Source organism: Salmo salar, chromosome ssa08 (assembly GCF_905237065.1).
Source record: "Salmo salar chromosome ssa08, Ssal_v3.1, whole genome shotgun sequence".
Taxonomy (NCBI): Eukaryota; Metazoa; Chordata; class Actinopteri; order Salmoniformes; family Salmonidae; genus Salmo; species Salmo salar.
In genome coordinates this window covers 20,611,644-20,629,733 of record NC_059449.1, presented here as the reverse complement: position 1 = coordinate 20,629,733, position 18,090 = coordinate 20,611,644, and the positions used below count along the sequence as shown (strand labels likewise).

The 18,090-nt window shown below is 42.2% G+C and overlaps 1 protein-coding gene, 1 long non-coding RNA gene and 1 other non-coding gene across 4 annotated transcripts; 2 read left to right on the top strand and 1 right to left on the bottom strand.

Annotated features, from left to right (window-relative positions):
• The first annotated feature begins 7 nt into the window (after positions 1-7).
• LOC106610438 (sterile alpha motif domain-containing protein 9) lies at positions 8-13,167 on the top strand. Of its 2 annotated transcripts, none has more exons than XM_014209812.2 (6): positions 8-670; positions 1,833-2,091; positions 7,007-7,108; positions 7,783-7,854; positions 8,060-8,114; positions 8,331-13,167. In XM_014209812.2, the coding sequence occupies exons 2-6, from the start codon at positions 2,024-2,026 to the stop codon at positions 9,441-9,443; spliced, it is 1,410 nt and encodes a 469-aa protein (XP_014065287.1). In that variant the 5' UTR covers positions 8-670; positions 1,833-2,023; the 3' UTR covers positions 9,444-13,167. Both variants share the same exon structure in this region, with proteins under 2 accessions (XP_014065287.1, XP_045578928.1).
• Positions 13,168-14,571: 1,404 nt separating this feature from the next.
• On the top strand, positions 14,572-14,654 carry trnal-cag (transfer RNA leucine (anticodon CAG)). The gene has a single exon. It is a non-coding gene; the product is annotated as a tRNA-Leu (tRNA).
• A 1,635-nt stretch (positions 14,655-16,289) lies between these two features.
• On the bottom strand, positions 16,290-17,975 carry LOC123744288 (uncharacterized). Its single transcript, XR_006770872.1, has 3 exons — positions 17,933-17,975; positions 17,706-17,774; positions 16,290-17,550 (listed from the first exon to the last, which is right to left on the bottom strand). It is a non-coding gene; the product is annotated as an uncharacterized lncRNA (long non-coding RNA).
• Between the last annotated feature and the right edge of the window lie 115 nt (positions 17,976-18,090).

The following is an 18,090-nucleotide window of genomic DNA, read 5'->3' as shown; positions in this document are numbered from 1 at the left end:
TGTGGTTGTTGAAGACTACCGGTGGTGTTCAAGTATAGACGACAGCCACAAAGATAATATAATGGAGATGGCAGGTCAGGACAGAAACACTGGCATTGAGCCAGCACAAAACTGGTCCACTGGCTCAATTCCCAGAATCTTTGCCTTCATAAAAAAACAAGACAGTCGAGCCGAGAGTTGAAGATGGGTAGAAAACACAAACGACCCTGCATAGAAGAAGCACCTCAAACTTTTTTTTCTTTCTTATTTTATCTTACCGGAGTCAATAGGTTTTGCATTCTACTTTCTAACGTATTTTAATCCAAGACACAAGTGTCTGAAATATATATCCAAAGGTACCTCCCATACACCCTAACTCTGCCCTTTGGTTTCCTTATATGGGGATCATGGGTAGGTCTAAAGTATGACCGGATATCATCCTCCACACCTCCTCAGACGCAGGCTAAGGATCTACTAGCTGTGAGCTACTAAATAGACCATATTTCTTCTGTATTAGTAGCTTATGGGGTTAAATTCGGCACCTAGATGCCCCCCGGAATACGTGACGAGTTAGTGTTTCATTGTCAAGAATACTGCGGGGAAACTGTTACTGATATTTCTGTGGCTGCACAGGATCTAAGAGCACACCTTTCAAACTGTGCAGATATGAGTAAAGTTAGGACTCTGAGTGGTAAGGTTCTGTTTAAAGTCTTGGATATATTCCGTTATTGTCTTTCACAAACGTTTTCTAAGCAAAAAATATTGCTGTAATTCGTCTAATTATTACAAATGAATGCAGCCTAATTACATTTAGCTATTTATAATAATAATAATCATACTGCTTATTTCTCATGCAATAACTGAGATTCTGAATGTATAAATCAGACATAATCCGTGGGTGAAGTTCCAAGTATACTCAATAGCATACTGAAATCAAATGGCTCCTGAGGGAAAATCTTATTTGACGTACCAAGTCTACAGTACAGTTACAGTACACAGTTACAGTACACTCCCTGGTATATTATGTGTCTCTGGAATACAGAAATACAAGCTTTCATTCAGTCTACTCCATGTTTGATGAAGAGATAGGCAATGAATAGGTTTGTTTTCTTTTCATAGTAATGTTTGGGAAGTAAGCCGTTGTCAAATAACCATAACACTGTTCAAATCACAAGTTCATATGAGAAGCTGAAGTTCCGGGTTAGTATGACTGTCAAATGAAATTTACTGCATGTGCAACCACTGCTGAGTCATCGAGGGGAGGTGTCTGATCTTGTATCCCTGGACCATAGGAGAGAGTAACCAGATAACCTTCATCCACTTTGGCTATTGTTTCAACTGTAGCTTTCTACTGCATGGGAATGGCACAGTCTGCCTATTGAAGGTGACACAATATGATACACCTTTTCTACAAACAACATAACTACCACGTTTGGGAAACAATACATTTTCTACAAGAGTATCCCACATGGTTTATATACAGAGGAGAGGTATTCGTTTGTTGTGGTCATATGGGAATGTGTGTTTACTATACCTGTTTCTCTATGATTTGGACAAGAAATCCGGTACATTGCTTCCGCTTGTTTCGATGCTGAGAGTTTCAGAAAGGGGATGAAGTTAGCGGGAGATTTTGATACATGGCTAAAGAACATTTTACATTTTAGTCATTTAGCAGATGCTCTTATGTAGAGCGACTTAGTTAGTTAGTGCATTCATCTTATTAAGACAGCTAGGAGAGACAACCACATATCACAGTCATAGTAAATACATTTTTCCTCAATAAAGAAGTTACTGCTAAAGAGCAGTTTTTCGGATCTTTGCTCTCACCCCTCTTGCTTCGTTTTCTTTGTCAGGGACCTGAATGCTGGTGTCGAGACAGGATGAGTGACAACACTGTATCGCCTGAGGGTGCAGAGAGTGGGAAGAATGAACATGTCCGCCACTGGCTACATAGTAGTCCCTCTGCCCCACAGGAGTATAATGAGGACGTTGCAGGGTCAAGTCTTCTCTGCCCTGGTAAACAGAGTCACCTAGCTGTCTGTCAATGAAGAGTGATCACTCAATGGGTCAGCCAATCAACTTACACCGAGGACATGGCACAAGAGACAAAAGGTTTGGGCCTGAATTCACAGTCTCAGAGTAGGAGTGCTGCTACAGGATCAGCTTTGCCTTTTAGATGATAATATTATATGGACAGAGGGGAACTGATCCTAGATCAACACTACTACTCTGAGACACTTTAGGCCTTTTTGCACTGCAATGTTCTTAGCCCTGGGCTAAGACTGACCCTGGGCTAGCTTATCCTGTGTTCACACTAACATTTGTTAATCCTGGGTGTAACGGCTGTCGTAGAGAGGGGACCAAGATGCAGCGTGGCACGTGTTCATGATTATTTATTCAAATTAGAACACTTAAACAAAATAATAAACAATGAAAATGAAAGCGCACAGTTCTGTCAGGTAAAACACAAAACAGAAAACAACTACCCACCAAACACAGGTGGGAAAAGGCTGCCTAAGTATGGTTCCCAATCAGAGACAACGATAGACAGCTGCCTCTGATTGGAAACCATACCTGGCCAAAACATAGAAATAAAATGACATAGAATGCCCACCCCACACCCTGACCTAAACAAAATAGAGGCTCCGAGCTGCAGACCGTCGCTGGAGGCTCCGGGCTGCAGACCGTCGCTGGAGGCTCCGTGCTGTAGGGCGTTGCTGGAGGCTCTGTACTGGAGAGCGTAGCTGAATGCTCCGGACTGGAGAGCGTAGCTGAATGCTCCGGACTGGAGAGCGTAGCTGAATGCTCCGGACTGGAGAGCGTCGCTGTAGGTTCCGGGCTGGGAACCATCGCTGCAGGCTCCATGCCATGGATCATCACTACAGGTTCCGCGTCATGGATCATCACTGGAGGCTCCGGGCCATGGATTATCACTGGAGGCTCCGGGCCATGGATTATCACTGGAGGCTTCGTGCCATGGATCATCTCTACAGGCTCCGGGCCATGGATCATCCCTACAGGCTTCTTGCCATGGATTATCCCTACAGGCTTCGTGCCATGGATCATCCCTACAGGCTCCGGGCCATGGATCATCTCTACAGGCTTCTTGCCATGGATTATCCCTTGAGGCTCCGGACCAAGAATTATCACAGGAGGCTTCCTACGAGGAGCTGGAACAGGTCTCCCCGGACTGGGGAGACGCACAGGAGACTGGGTGCACAGAGCAAGCACAGGGTATACTGAGCCGTGGAGGCGCACTGGAGGTCTGGAGCTTAGGGCTGGCACACCCCGTCCTGGCTGGATGTTTACTTTAGCCCAGCAAGGGTGGAGCGCTGGCACAGGATGAACTGGCTTGTGCTGGTGAACGGGGGGTACCGTGCGTAGAGCTGGCGCAGGATAACCTGGGCCGAAGAGACGCACTGGAGACCCGTAACGCTGAGCCGGCACAATTCTTCCTGGCTCACTGCCAACTCTAGCACGGCAACTGTGGGAAGCTTGCACCGAGCACACCGGGCTGTAGCTGCGCACTGGCGACACAGTGCGCATCCCCGCATAACACGGTGCTTGCTCGGTCACTCGCTCCCCACGGTAAGCATGGGGAGTTGGCTCAGGTCTCAACCCCGACTTTGCCAATCTACCCGTGTGCCCCCCCAAAAAATGTTTTTGGGATGCCTCCCTGGTTTCCGTTGTTGCCGTGCTTGTTCCTCATAGTATCGCCGTTCTGATACTCCCCAGGCCTTGTCCAGGGTCCTGCCCCATCCAGGATTTCCTCCCAGGTCCAGTCCTCCTGACCACGCTGCTTGGTCCTTTGGTGGTGGGTAGTTCTGTTATGGCTGTCGTAGAGAGGGGACCAAGATGCTGCGTGGCACGTGTTCATGATTATTTATTAAAATCAGAACACTTAAACAAAATATTAAACAATGGAAACGAAAGCGCACAGTTCTGTCAGGTAAAACACAAAACAGAAAACAACTACCCACCAAACACAGGTGGGAAAAGGCTGCATAAGTATGGTTCCCAATCAGAGACAACGATAGACAGCTGCCTCGGATTGGAAACCATACCTGGCCAAAACATAGAAATAAAATGACATAGAATGCCCACCCCACACCCTGACCTAAACAAAATAGAGAAATAAACCGTCTCTCTAGGTCAGGGCATGACACTGGGCTAAAATATCCTGGCGACAGCTGGGAGCAGACGTTAGCCTGCCTGCATAGCAACCGTTTTTTGTTTGCCACAGCAACCAATGTTCTCTCACTGATGAAAGTATTTGTTTTTTGTCAATTATTTTAAGAATTATAGATACAGAACTCCTTTATGCAATCGCGGTGTCAGATTTTAAAATAGCTTTTCGGCGAAAGCACATTTTGTAATATTCTGAGTACATAGCTCGGCCATCAAGGCTAGCTATTCAGACACCCGCCAACGTCGGGCTCACTAAACTCAGAATAATTATTAGAAAAATTTGATTACCTTTGCTGTTCTTCGTCAGAATGCACTCCCAGGACTGCTACTTCCACAACAAATTTTGTTTTTGTTCCAAATAATCCATAGTTATGTGCAAATATCTCAGTTTTCTTTGTGCGTTCAGGTTACTATCCAAAGGGTAACGTGCGAGCACATATCAACACAAACAATTTCAAAATGTTCCATTACCGTACTTGGAAGCATGTCAAACGCTGTTTAAAATCAATTTTTATGCTATTTTTCTCGTAAAATAGCGATAATATTCCAACCGGACAATGTTGTATTCATTCAAAGAGGGAAAGAAAAAATGGCGAGGTCTCGTGAACGCGCATTTCCATTCCCTTTGTCCTCAGGCAGTCCACTGACAAACTGTGGTCCTATACTTTGCCCAGAGACAGGTGACGCCCCAATCCACTTTCTGGCGGCTTTAGAGAGCCAATGGAAGCCTTAGAAAGTACAACAAAACCCCAGGGATACTGTAGTTTCGATAGACAAGCAAAAGCAGAACTACAAAATCGCAGACAGGGCACTTCCTGCTTGGAATCTTCTCAGGTTTTTGCCTGCCATATGAGTTCTGTTATACTCACAGACACCATTCAAACAGTTTTAGAAACATTAGTGTTTTCTAACCAAATCTACTAATAATATGCATATTCTCGTTTCTGGGCAAGAGTAGTAACCAGTTTAAATCGGGTACATTTTTTATCCGGCCGTGAAAATACTGCCCCCTAGCCCAGAAAGGTTAATGAATACACTTTAACAAAACAACAAAACGACTGACAACAGTTACGTCAAGTGACATACACTAAACAGAAAACAACTACCCACAAAACCCAGGAAGAAAAATCCCTACTTAAATATGATCTCTAATCAGAGGCAACGAGGATCAGCTGCCTCCAATTAGAGATCAACCCAAACAATCCCAACATAGAAATAGACAAACTAGAGCTTAAACATAGAAATAGAAAACATAGAACAACCCAAAAACACCCCCTGTCACACCCTGACCTACTCTACTATAGAAAATGACATCTTACTGGAGGCTCCGGACTGGGAGGCGTCATAATAGGTTCCGGACTAGTGACCGTTGCTGCTGGCTCCATGCCATGGATCATCTCTACAGGTTCCGCGCCAAGGATCATCACTGGAGGCTTCTTACCATGGATTATCTCTCCAAGTGCCGGGCCATGGATTATTCCTACAGGCTTCGTGCCATGGTTTATCCCTACAGGCTCCGGACCATTTATAATCCCTCCAGGCTTTTTGCCAAGGATTACTTCTTCAGCTTCCGGGCCATGGATTACCTCTTCAGGCTTCGTGCCATGGAATATCCCTACAGGCTCCGGGCCATGGATCATCACTAGAGGCTTAGTGCCATGGATTATCTCTACAGGCGTCGGACCATAGATTATCACTGGAGGCTTTGTACGAGGAGCAGGAACCGGTCTCACCGGACTGGGGAGACGCACTGAGGACCAAGTGCGAAGAACAGGCACAGGACGTACTGGATTCTGGAGGCGCGCTGGAGAGAGAGTGCGAGGAGCAGGCACAGGACGTACTGTGCTATGGAGGCGCACTGGAGAGAGAGTGCGAGAGGCAGGCACATGCTCACCACAAAAAGCATGGGGAATTGGCTCAGGTCCCAGTCCTGGCCCAGCCAAACTACCCGTGTGCCCCCCAAAAATTTTTTGGGGGGCTGCCTCTCGTTCTTCCCAGGTAGGTTCCGATATCGCTTGATTACCTGGCCCCAAGTCCAGTCTCTCCTCTCAATCCACTCCTGATGTGACCAGGTGTCCATTTCTACCCGGGCACGCTGCTTGATCCAATCATGGTGGGTAGTTCTGTAACACGGGTCGTATAAAGGGGACCAAGGCGCGGCGTGTGAAGTGCTCATATTTCCTTTTTAATGAATACACGAACAAAACAACAAAAAGACCGACAACAGATCCATCAGGTGACATACACTAAACAGAAAACAACTACCCACAAAACCCAGGAAGAAAAACCCCTACTTAAATATGATCTCTAATCAGAGGCAACGAGGATCAGCTGCCTCCAATTAGACATCAACCCAAACAATCCCAACATATAAATAGACAAACTAGAACTTAAACATAGAAATAGAAAACATAGAACAACCCAAAAACACCCCCCGTCACGCCCTGACCTACTCTACTATAGAAAAAGACATCTTACTAAAGTCAGGACGTGACAGCCCAGGGCTAGCTGGCCTTGCTCCGGAACAGTGAAATATTCGATGCATTTTTCTTGACCCCTGTTTCACACTGGCTATTTTGGCACCGGGTTTCTGGGGCTAGTCCTACAAAGTTGGACCTAACCCTGCTCTGGAGCAAGGCCAGCTAGCCCTGGGCTAAGGTTGGTGCTAGAATGTGCAAGTGTGAACACTTGCATAGCCCCAGGCTAAAATCTCCATAAACCCATGGATAAGGAGACTCGTGCAGTGTGAACACTGCATATGGGTGAATATGGGTCTTGATTTCCAACTGTCTGTACAAGCTATGTTATAGGGTTAGAGTACTGACTGTATTTTTCACAGGGAGGGTGCAGAGTCACCTACATCCAGCTGTGTGTCAATGAGGAGTGACCGCTCAATGGATCCACCGATAAACTACAGGAGAGAGTTTATTCCCAATCACAGGTCATTTATGATTTTCACAATGAGGATGTTGCAATGTGTCAATATTTCAGGCAATTGACTTCCACGAGGTCACGGCATAAAAGACAAAAGGTCTGGGCCCGTTTTCACAGTCTCAGAGTAGGAGTACTGATTAGTATCAGTTTTGATTAGCATCAGTTTTGATTAGCATCAGTAATGATTATTATCAGTTTTGATTAGCATCAGTTTTGATTAGCATCAGTACTGATTAGCATCAGTTTTGATTAGCATCAGTAATGGTTATTATCAGTTTTGATTAGCATCAGTTTTGATTAGCATCAGTACTGATTAGCATCAGTTGTGAATATTATTTTGCATATGGTCTGATGACGGTTGACTGACCAAAAGCTCAGCCACAATTAAATAAATACATTTGCATCTGACTGGAAATGTGCAGCAACTTTTTCCTGTTTCTCCAGTTTAGCATTTTCACTCCAGCATCTTCACTAAATTGGTTTGGGTGTGTGGTAGATTCTGCCTATTATCTATTAGATCATAATGATTGGACAAGGGGGACTTGATCCTAGATCAGCACTCCTACTTGGAGACACTTTGAATATGTGATTTCTAATAGACATCTTGCAGATTGGTAAAAGCGACTGTACATCATCAGCATAGGATTGATTAAAAACACACCTCAATTATTTTTTTTGCAGGGAGGGACCAGACTCACCTACACCCAGCTATCTGTCAATGAAGAGTGACCAGTCAATGGGTCCATCTTCAAGGTCATTTATGATTTTAATTTTATCTAAAGTGTGTCATGTTCGAAGTCATTACCCTAAAAAAATCAACAAAATGAAAATACACAATACCATACATGTATAAAAAAAAACACATTTGAGGTGATCCAAAATATCTAATTTGTTTAATTTCAAATGAATGTATTTCCACCTAATGTATTTCCACCTAATGTATTTCCACCTATTGTAGGATGATGACATCAGACACAACACAACTGTCCGTTGGTGGAGTGCATGCAACAATGGTATGTTTGCAGGTTTTAATATGAAACTGTATGTAGTCATTGTAAATGTATATTCAGTGGACTGTTCTTTAGTTTCAACAATAATAAACAATAGGCATTGGTGATTTGGCAAATAAAAAATATGAACTATATGTGCAGGTACAGTAACTGTTAATTGGTTTAAAAAGAAATACAACTGCCTATGTTGATGATCGTTTTTATTTCTTGGGTTCTCAGCTTACAGAACATCATGGCATGAACAGAGTCAGCGACCTCAGAGAATTACCACAGAGAATCGAAGACTGGACTAAGGAGCATGTGAAAGAGTGGCTAACTAGTAGCCTCAAACTCCCTGAGGTTGTAACAAAACTTTATGAACAGAATGTGTCAGGAGCTAGCCTGGTTTGCATTGAGAAACAGGACTTGACTGATTTAGGTGTTAAGTTTGGGCCTGCGATTCAAATCATAAAAAATGTAGAGATACTGAGAAACTACTTGGAGAGTGTAGGGAGAAGCATGAGATCCCCTGAGAGTGACCCCTTCAGAAGACAGGAGAGATTTAGATTTAGAGCCATACCAGAAGCTAGGATGGGGTCACATGAGGAAACTCTGGATTCTGACAGTGTGAAATCGGAGTCGGTGGCTCCAAGTCTAAGCTCTTCATGGACATCAGTGGAAGAATTGAGACATTCCGATTCAGATGTTGCATCCCCCATTCAACTGCCAATGGGAGAGTCAGAATCCATTCCAGCGTATGGAAATATGGAGGACAATACAAGACAAAGTGAGACTTCCATCTCATCATTTGACCACTTGAGAGAAACTGCTCCGAATCTGGAGAAGAGAATATGTCCCCCACGTCCCTTTGACAAAAACGATCTATCGTTCACATACATACAAAATGATACCCTCCCCCCTGAATCCGGTCCAAGCAATCTCATTGACCCGGTACATGAGTACAAGATCCTGCAAGCACAGAGGAAGCCAGTGAGAAAGATATCCTGGAAAAGTTTAGCAACGAAGTGTTTCGTTTTTTCCGCAGGCTGCATGAACTCTCGCACCAATGGGACCATTCACTTTGGGGTGACAGGCGGGCCCGGACACATGCATGGACAGGTGATTGGGCAAAACCTGCCATCATTCAATATGTATACAGACAAGTTTGACTTGCGTCTCAAGGAACACTTTGGAGAAGAAACAAACATCGCAAGAGCATGCATCAGGCCTCCAAAATTCTTTCAGGTTCAACATCTAGATGGCGCGACTTCAGACAAGTGGGTGATAGAAGTTGATGTTGTCCCAAGTTATTCAGACTCAAGAGAAGCTTTTCTATACCTCAATAATATCTGAACAAAATGGAGAAGAATACAAAACTGAATGTCTATTTATTCGACAAGGCCCAAAGAGCATCAACATTCTTGCAGACAATAATCCCAACAGTCTTCAGGAGAAGATGAGAGGTTTGACACAGGAAGTCAAATATTGGTGATCAGCACGCAAGTCAAAAGAGGAGAGCAACTGTCAGCAGCCCAACCAAAACTACCAAGGGCAGAGGCTAAAACAATTGATAACTCATGGGAGAGACACACTTAAACTCATTGCAAGTTACAGTTGTCACAAACAAGTGTCACCCCAGTCAACTTGAACATTTTTTTTTTTTTTTTAAGAGATTAAGTTGTTTGTAGTGCTCGAGTGCCCAGAATCTGACATGAACGGGACATGCAGTTTCTACAGAACAGATCGCATAGCTAATCTTCACTACCCTCGAATGTACAATAGTGTCTCCACTGTTATCGGAAAGCTGAACTTGTTTAAGCAGACAAGCTGGGTCTTTTGTAATGGTTGAGCAAATGAGGTCAGTGAAGCAGACAGACCTTTCACTACCAGTGAATGGCTGAAGAAATGTGCTGGAGAAATCAGCGACATGGTTTTCTCTGCAATCCAGATGTTTTGTCGAAAGACATTACTTGTGGTGTTCATGCTTTACTCAGGAGTCACTGACATCTCAAGCCCTATACTTGAGGCCTTTTGTGCGATCTATCGCACTCTTGAGGGTGAGGATAATATGCTCTGCATATGCAAAGATTAAAATGTATTCAGTCAATGGAGAGACATGATAAACACTCGCTGCAAAGTGGATATCACCAGTAAATGTATCTACGAATTGAGCCTGAATGAAATCGACTGCACCATCAGGAAAATCAAAGAACCCCAGACACGGCTCCAGTTCAGTCCTCCTGACACAAAAAGATTAAGAGCTGATGACCATACTTGATATACTGAGTGAAAATGAATGTGAGAACATTGAAATCGAAACCAAGGACACTTTTGAGGAATTCAAGACCAACACGGAGAAGGACTTTTACAAAGGCGGACAAGTGACTTGGTGGAACTTCTACTTATCCGAGAGGCCATGTTGTCTGCCATTCATCAAACGTGACAAGTATGAGGCTCTTCACAACCTGATCACACCTACAGAGGGGTACACATCGCCATGCGTAATAATACACCTCTTCCATCATCCAGGCTGTGGTGGAACAACACTGGCCATGCATGTGTTGTGGAACTTGAGATGTAAATTCAGATGTGCCATTCTGAAAAACACCACAGTACAGAACAGCGAGATCGCAGTCCAAGTCACACACCTGCTGACCTGTGGCAAAGAGAAGCAGTTGAGTTATTCTCCTGTTCTACTCTTGGTGGACAACTGGGAGGACGTTGAAGACCTACAGAGATGCATACTAAGTGCAGCCAACGAGAAGAAAAAACCTGAGACTCTGATGGTCATCATACTGAACTGTGAGAGATTACAGATTCCTGCAGTGAACTCTAGAAACAGCCGACTTGACAACGTCTTCATTATCAACAAACTCTCCACCAAAGAGCAGAGCTTCTTTGAGATGAAACTGAAAGAGCTCAAAGGTCACCATGAAAAACCTGAAACGTTCTACGCCTTCATGATCATGACAAACAATTTCAGTGAGAAGTACATAGAGAATCTGGTGCGCAACACCCTGAAAGACCTTGACACCTCCAGAAAAGAAAGACAGCTATTTTCACTCTTAGCTTTGCTAAATACATATGTGAACGGCTCCTACATGGCCCTGTCCCTCTGTGACGAGTTTGTGGGGATTAGGAATGCTCTGTGGGGAAAAGAAACACTTGAGGACAAAATGAACCCATACTCCACGCTTCTGATCCTCTTCAACATTGAAGAGCACGGCACCTATCAGGCAGTTTGGTTTCTACACCAAATGATTGCAAGTAATTGCCTCAAAGTCCTCACCGGAAAGCACAAGCTTCAACTGGGGGAAATAACAACCAATCTGTTACACTGTCTTTTTGAAGCCACGGCTGAAGGAGATGTTCAGTTTTTTTGAGAACTACTTCACATACGTGAAGCCAAGGTCAATTGAGAAGGAGACAGCAGAGGACAGAAACAAACGAAAAGTATCAGAGCACTTCAAGAAGTACATTCACATCTTCTGTTCCTCGGGAGAAGAGAGGTCCTCTGAAAGAGCCAGTTAACCAAAACCGAGTCTCCGGCAGGAGATAGAGGAGCAGCGAAACTATTTGGAGCAAAAGCGAGCAGATTCATTTGCTGGTCTTCTCCAGTATCTGAATGAGAAGAATGGGAATCAAATTGAATTAATTCTGAAGAAATGGCAGTTCATTGTTCAGAATTCTACACGGAAACTCATGGCTGACCGGATTAATTTCATCCTTGCAAACATTGTTCTTCACTGCATTAAGCCAAGCTCAACATTGCTGAAGAGGTACGACGAGCTGGTCTCCCTTCTCAATGAGGCACTGCAAGAAGAGGGAACCCATTCAAACTGCACAGAGCTGTACTACCTCTCAATGTTGCTGATGTGGCCAAGAAAGGACAACCTGCTTGAGAGCACCACAACATTCAAAAACATTGGCATGTATGGCACTTCATCGAAAAAATCTTTCCATTGTCGCTTCTCCCTCATGTTTCCGGCGAAGAGTTGCATCGCACATTTCTACCTTGGGAAATCAAGAGGACTGAGGAGAATAATTCACAAAGGCAGGCTTGATCAGTTCCTGTACAAAGAGGGACTCAAAACCTCACACAAGAACACCTCATCGAAAGATAGACCCCCAAACCCGCATCAACTTTGGCAAAGTGGAACAATATGGAGGGATCCTGAGATACAAAACTTGTTACTACGGGTCAAAGGGAAAACTGAAAACGGTGACATTTATGTTTACTACGGGGGCAATCTGAAAATCTCAGTGCGTCCAATATACCTTGGTGGAGTCCGGAGTGGATGCAGCACGGAGGAGGTCTCCTTTTACCTTGGATTCACCATGGAGGGACCCGCAGCTTATGACATAAAGTACGAAAATTACCAGTAAACAGCTTACCATCAGGTAGACTGAGGAAGGGATGCAAGCGTTCGCACTTAGGGAAAGGAAAGGCTTCCATTGAAGTTATATAGGCCTAGAGTTTTTGACTGGGGTGAATGTCTGTGAACCAGGACAGAATCACATTAAGTAAGATACCAGTGTGCTCTTGTCACTGTGTGAAGAAACCCAACCTCAACCACCTGGATATAATCAAAGCGGAGAGAACAGGTGTCGGGTGACATGCAGCAATGAATCATTCATGCTTTTAGAGGTGAAACAATGATAATCAATCTTGCATCAGAATGGATTGTAATGTCTCTAAGTCCCTCTAATTGTGTCTCTAAGTCCCTGTAATTTTGTCTCTAAATCCCTCTAATTCTGTCTCTAAGTCCCTCTAATTGTAACATACAGTACTAAACAGTAGCAGACCAATGAACAAGGATTGTAGACCTATAAAGCATTTGCAACTATTCAATGCTTAAAACATGTTTTATGGTTTTGCATTGTGTTTGTTGAAAGTATGGAATGATTATTATGTTACAAAACATATTGACTTTCTGCAAGTTACGTAGCTTCTTCAGTTGTTTGTCTAAATACATTCAATTGCGTGGTTATTTGAAATGATATGCTACATTATTTACAAGAGACAAGAAATTAGGAGAAAACTTATTGTCAATGTTTGTTAATGGAATGAAGAGGATTGCATACTATATATATATATATATTTGAGGGTATTTTTTCTCTGAATGTTCTGTAAAACAATTATGATTATATTAAAAAAAATGTTACCTGCATGTCTTGCACCCTAATGAAAATAGTTTAATATTTTAGCTTGTGACACCTTTCAAATCAAATCAAATCAAATTGTATTGGTCACATACACGTTTAGCAGATGTTATTGCGGGTGTAGCGAAATGCTTCTGCTTCTAGCTCCGGCAGCGCAGTAACATCTAACAATTTCACAACATATACCCAAAACACAGAATTCTAAGTAATGAATGGAATTAAGAATATATCCATATATGGACGAGCGATGTCAGAGTGGCATGGGCTAAGATACAGTAGAAAAATATAGAATTAAGCAATAAGGCACGAGGGGGTGTGGTATATGACCAATATACCTCGGCCAATATATACTTTTGACCCTGGTAGTATGCCAAATTAATATTCATAACCTACAGTAAAGCACTGTTTGATTATGTTGTTGTTGTGTTTAATTTACCAGAAAATGTTTCATGTGCCACTGGCTTTTCTATATCTTACCATCTGCCAATTTTCAGCTGGAAAACTATACAAAATGGCCATCCCTGGAATGTACTGAAACACAGCAGGCAGATAGAGACTATATTTTATGATTTTATTAATTTGCTAGAAAAAAATGGATTTTGCTCTGTTTTAAAGTCACTGAAATACAGTTTTTCAGAATAACTGGTCTGACAGCACCCTCTACTGGACCAACACAAATCACACACTGACAGTGTGGAGCCGATTACGCGTTAACTATGTATTCTTGTTATTATTTGTTTAAGCAATAGGGTCCCCCAAAGAAGTGTGTGAGGAGCTGATTGTGAGAATGTAGACTTTCTCTCAGTCAAGCTGTCCAATACAATAACGGTTGTTGTAGACAACATGTAGTGTCCGTATGCTTGTGTACTTACTGTATCTGTCTGTCTGCCATTTTCTCACATTACAAGGTAATAAACTTCCAAAACCAATGTCCAGTAAAGGGTTAAAAGTTCCCAAAACTATAGCCTAACAGACTTAGCTAGCTACTGCTACTCTTTATAGACAGCAAGCAAGCTATAGTAATAAACATTTATTCTAAAGAGATATAGATAGCTATAAAAAGTAGGCTATTTACCGGATATCTAAATGAACGCAAACAAACGCAAGGTTCGCAATTATGAAGGCCTTTCTTTATAAAACATAATGAATAGCAAACGTTTGGCGTGGCTTTATGCAATGGTGGCGTAACGCGTGGATAACGTTCTTCTTCATTTTTCCAATATATTATAATTTTAGTATTGTTCAAAAGACTCATGATAAAATAACATACAATGGATTATCACATTCATGTACTGGTAATTTGAAGTACTTTCTGTACGTCAGGATGGCCGAGCGGTCTAAGGCGCTGCGTTCAGGTCGCAGTCTCCCCTGGAGGCGTGGGTTCGAATCCCACTTCTGACATTATTTTTGTAATGTAGATGCAATATGCTTTTCTTTGTAACATATTTATATTCAACATGAAATTGTCAGAAAATGTTGTTCAGTGTTAAAACACTGACCCAAAAATTAAAGGTACAGATCAACCAATGCAAAGATATTTGTTTCTTTACATTGAAAGCAGTCTATGACTGTGAATGAGTCACTGCAATACACACTATGGTTTGGTAAACTAACCACTGCACTGATTTTGCAACATGTATAAATGCAAAGAGAATTGTCAAGCATGGGGTTGTGCCAATATATTATATATACACTAGAATACTGGTAGGGGGCGTTGTGTTGAAGCCACCATGCCTCCATCTTGGCACTCCCCCACAGTTACTAACAAATATTTTGGAAGCTATAGAAATGCATTTATTAATGTCTACATTTGTTTTTGCCACATGTATTCTATTACAGACACCTAAATGCATACTTTACAATTATATTATGTGCAGTAAACATACATATAAAAAATCAATATATAAAAACATTTTTCAAAAAGTATATATTTATTATATTACTAATGTTACTATCCCCAGTACAACAAAAAAATACTTAAATACTTGTAATTTCGTCCTGAAACATTTAAAGCTGCAATAGGTCACTTTTTGGCTGACCCCACCAAATTCAGACAGAAATTTGAGTTATAGATCTGTCATTATCATTGAAATCAATTCTAAGAAGCTTAGATCTATGCTATGTGCACAATTTCTATTCTTCCCATGCTTAACTTTCGTTTTTGTATCTTTTACTTTTGGTTTTGTTCACCAGCTTCAAACAGCTGAAAATACAATATTTTTGGTTATTGAAAACATATTTCACAGCTGTTTCGATGGTACAATGACTCTCTACACTATACTTGCTTGTTTTGTCACAAACTTATATTAGGCAAATCTCTTTTTACCGTTATCCTCCGGTGGCTAGCTAGCTAAAATTGTCCCTTTCTTAAATTAGCAATGGAGGGAAATAGAGATTTGGACTTGTGATTTTACTTAATTTTCCATACACAACAATGATTATAACAGCGATTCTGATCCAACCATAAATTCATACATTGTCCCCCTGGCCTGAGGGGATGGAAGTTCAATATGTAGCTAGACGTAGTAGGCTAATGTTAACTAACAAGCCTGGTGCATCGTTGCCCATGAAAGGAATTTAGGCTAGCGAGCAAGCATTTTAGCCAAATATTTACATATTCCTCTAGGGAACTCCTACTGTGAAGTGTGCATGTGCAATAACTCAATTCGTCCTTGCACTCCTTCTAAACAATAAAAAAAATGTAACTTTGGCAAAGGGCAGTCTACAAAACTTTGTGTACATCTGTTCGTAAGAGATTTTAGTTTTGGGAACAGAGAACTGAATTGAAATCCAATGTTTCATCAATGTGAAAATTTGCAGAATGTCAGCCAAAATCCATCTTGCTCCATCTTCTCCCACTGCAGGACACTGAGCTTCCTCTCATCAACATACAGTATTTGGTGGTGAGTGGAAATGCCAAATGAATGCTTGCGATTTCTACATCTGGTGAACCGTCTGGCTCATTGTTCTACCTGTGCGTGTGTAACAGTACTCTTCTTGCGTTGTGTACAATCAATCATCGACACGAACTCCAACTTGTAACACCAGTCATGGAGCTTTATTCTGATAGGAACAGCACAAAATTGCACTTCATGCAATGCACAGCTCACCATCCAACTCTGCACACACGCACTGTACAAAATATACAACCCCCCCCACCAGACACAGTAAGTTGCTAGCTAGTATTAGCTGGAATTCTCTACAACAAAATGCACAACAAATATTCACCAAAAACCGCTGCATCTTATGTGTGATGTTCGAATAACATTTACAAACAAATTGATATAAATTGTACATTTAAATCATCATTTGTAAGAAAAAAATCACTGTTGACATACAGTGCTTTGCAACCAACAACTTACCGCTGGTTTGGTGCTTGTTCACTGGGACGATTCTAACTGAAACATCCTCCCTCGTAAGCAAGCTACGCAAACCAGCCAATAAGATGCCATGTTGAGTAGGTGAAGGCAAGACAAAAATAAAACCAAACACACATTGGCTAAACATTAAAGTGGCAATACCAGGTTCAGGCCTGACACATCCATACCCCTAGAGCTGCATGCATTCCCCATAACATTGTCCGCAACATGTCCAACAATTGCCTTTGACTCCAAACAGGAGGCAATGTTCTCCCCAATGGAATGACCAATCTGCTGTACTATGTCTGTTATGAAATCCATGGAGACCTCCCCACTCCCTGTATTTGGCAAAACTCTTTCATACACATCCTTGGGCATTTCCATAGGTAAACTATCATCAAAACTCCCAAAACCCTCCAGTTTAGGCATAGGTGTAGAAGCAACTGGAATTTTGGCTGAACCCCTACCAACAGATGGTGACAGATGAAATGTCAGGAAACCCCTACCTCTCCCAACACCTTCCATGTTAATAATGGGAAATCAACAGACTAATAAAAATGTCAATGGCAAAATATATATTTTTTTACCTCAAGTCAAAATCTAACCTATATCTAGTACACTGGTAAAACTCACCCTACTTATATCAGATATACGTTAGAATTGCAAATAAACAAGTAGAGAAAGTCTCAACCAGAGAAATCATCCATTTCGATAGTAAAACGTCGCAGTAGGGCCCTCTTCTGGCGAAATGCGATATTGCCTTCTTATCTTATTCTTCAACGGCAACCACGGCGAAGTTCTGAGATGGAAATCCAGCGAAGGAAGATCTGATCCAGAAGAACGGTCACGGCACCACTGTAACAGTACTCTTCTTGCGTTGTGTACAATCAATAACCGACACAAACTCCAACTTGTAACACCAGTCGTGGAGCTTTATTCTGATAGGAACAGCACAAAATTGCACGTCATGCAATGCACGGCTCACCATCCAACTCTGCACTCACGCACGCTAGTTTGGTGCTTGTTCAATGGGCAATGTAGTTAGCAAAATAATACAATTACAATATACAATATAATATCTTTAACAATGTACCTGATAGGAACAGCACAAAATTGCACGTCATGCAATGCACGACTCACGATCCAACTCTGCACTCACGCACTGTACAAAATATACAAACCCCCCCACCAGACACAGTAAGTTGCTAGCTAGTATTAGCTGGAAATCTCTACAACAAAATACACAACAAATATTTAAATCATCACTTGGGAGAATAAAAATCACTTTTGACGTACAGTGCTTTGCAACAAATAACTTACCGCTGGTTCGGTGCTTGTTCACTGGGACGATTCTAAATGAAACATCCTCCCTCGTAAGCAAGCTACGCAAACCAGCCAATAAGATGCCATGTTGAGTAGGTGAAGGCAAGACAAAAATAAAACCAAACACCCATTGGCTTAACAATAAAGTGGCAATG

What these genes read in the sequence shown, in the direction of transcription:
- LOC106610438 (XM_014209812.2), top strand. Translation starts at nt 2,024, where the DNA reads ATGAAGAGTGATCACTCAATGGGTCAGCCAATCAACTTACACCGAGGA. An exon ending in TCAATGGGTCCATCTTCAAG is followed by an intron (nt 7,855 to 8,059) that starts GTCATTTATGAT and finishes CACCTATTGTAG; the next exon opens with GATGATGACATCAGACACAA. An exon ending in GTGGAGTGCATGCAACAATG is followed by an intron (nt 8,115 to 8,330) that starts GTATGTTTGCAG and finishes TTGGGTTCTCAG; the next exon opens with CTTACAGAACATCATGGCAT.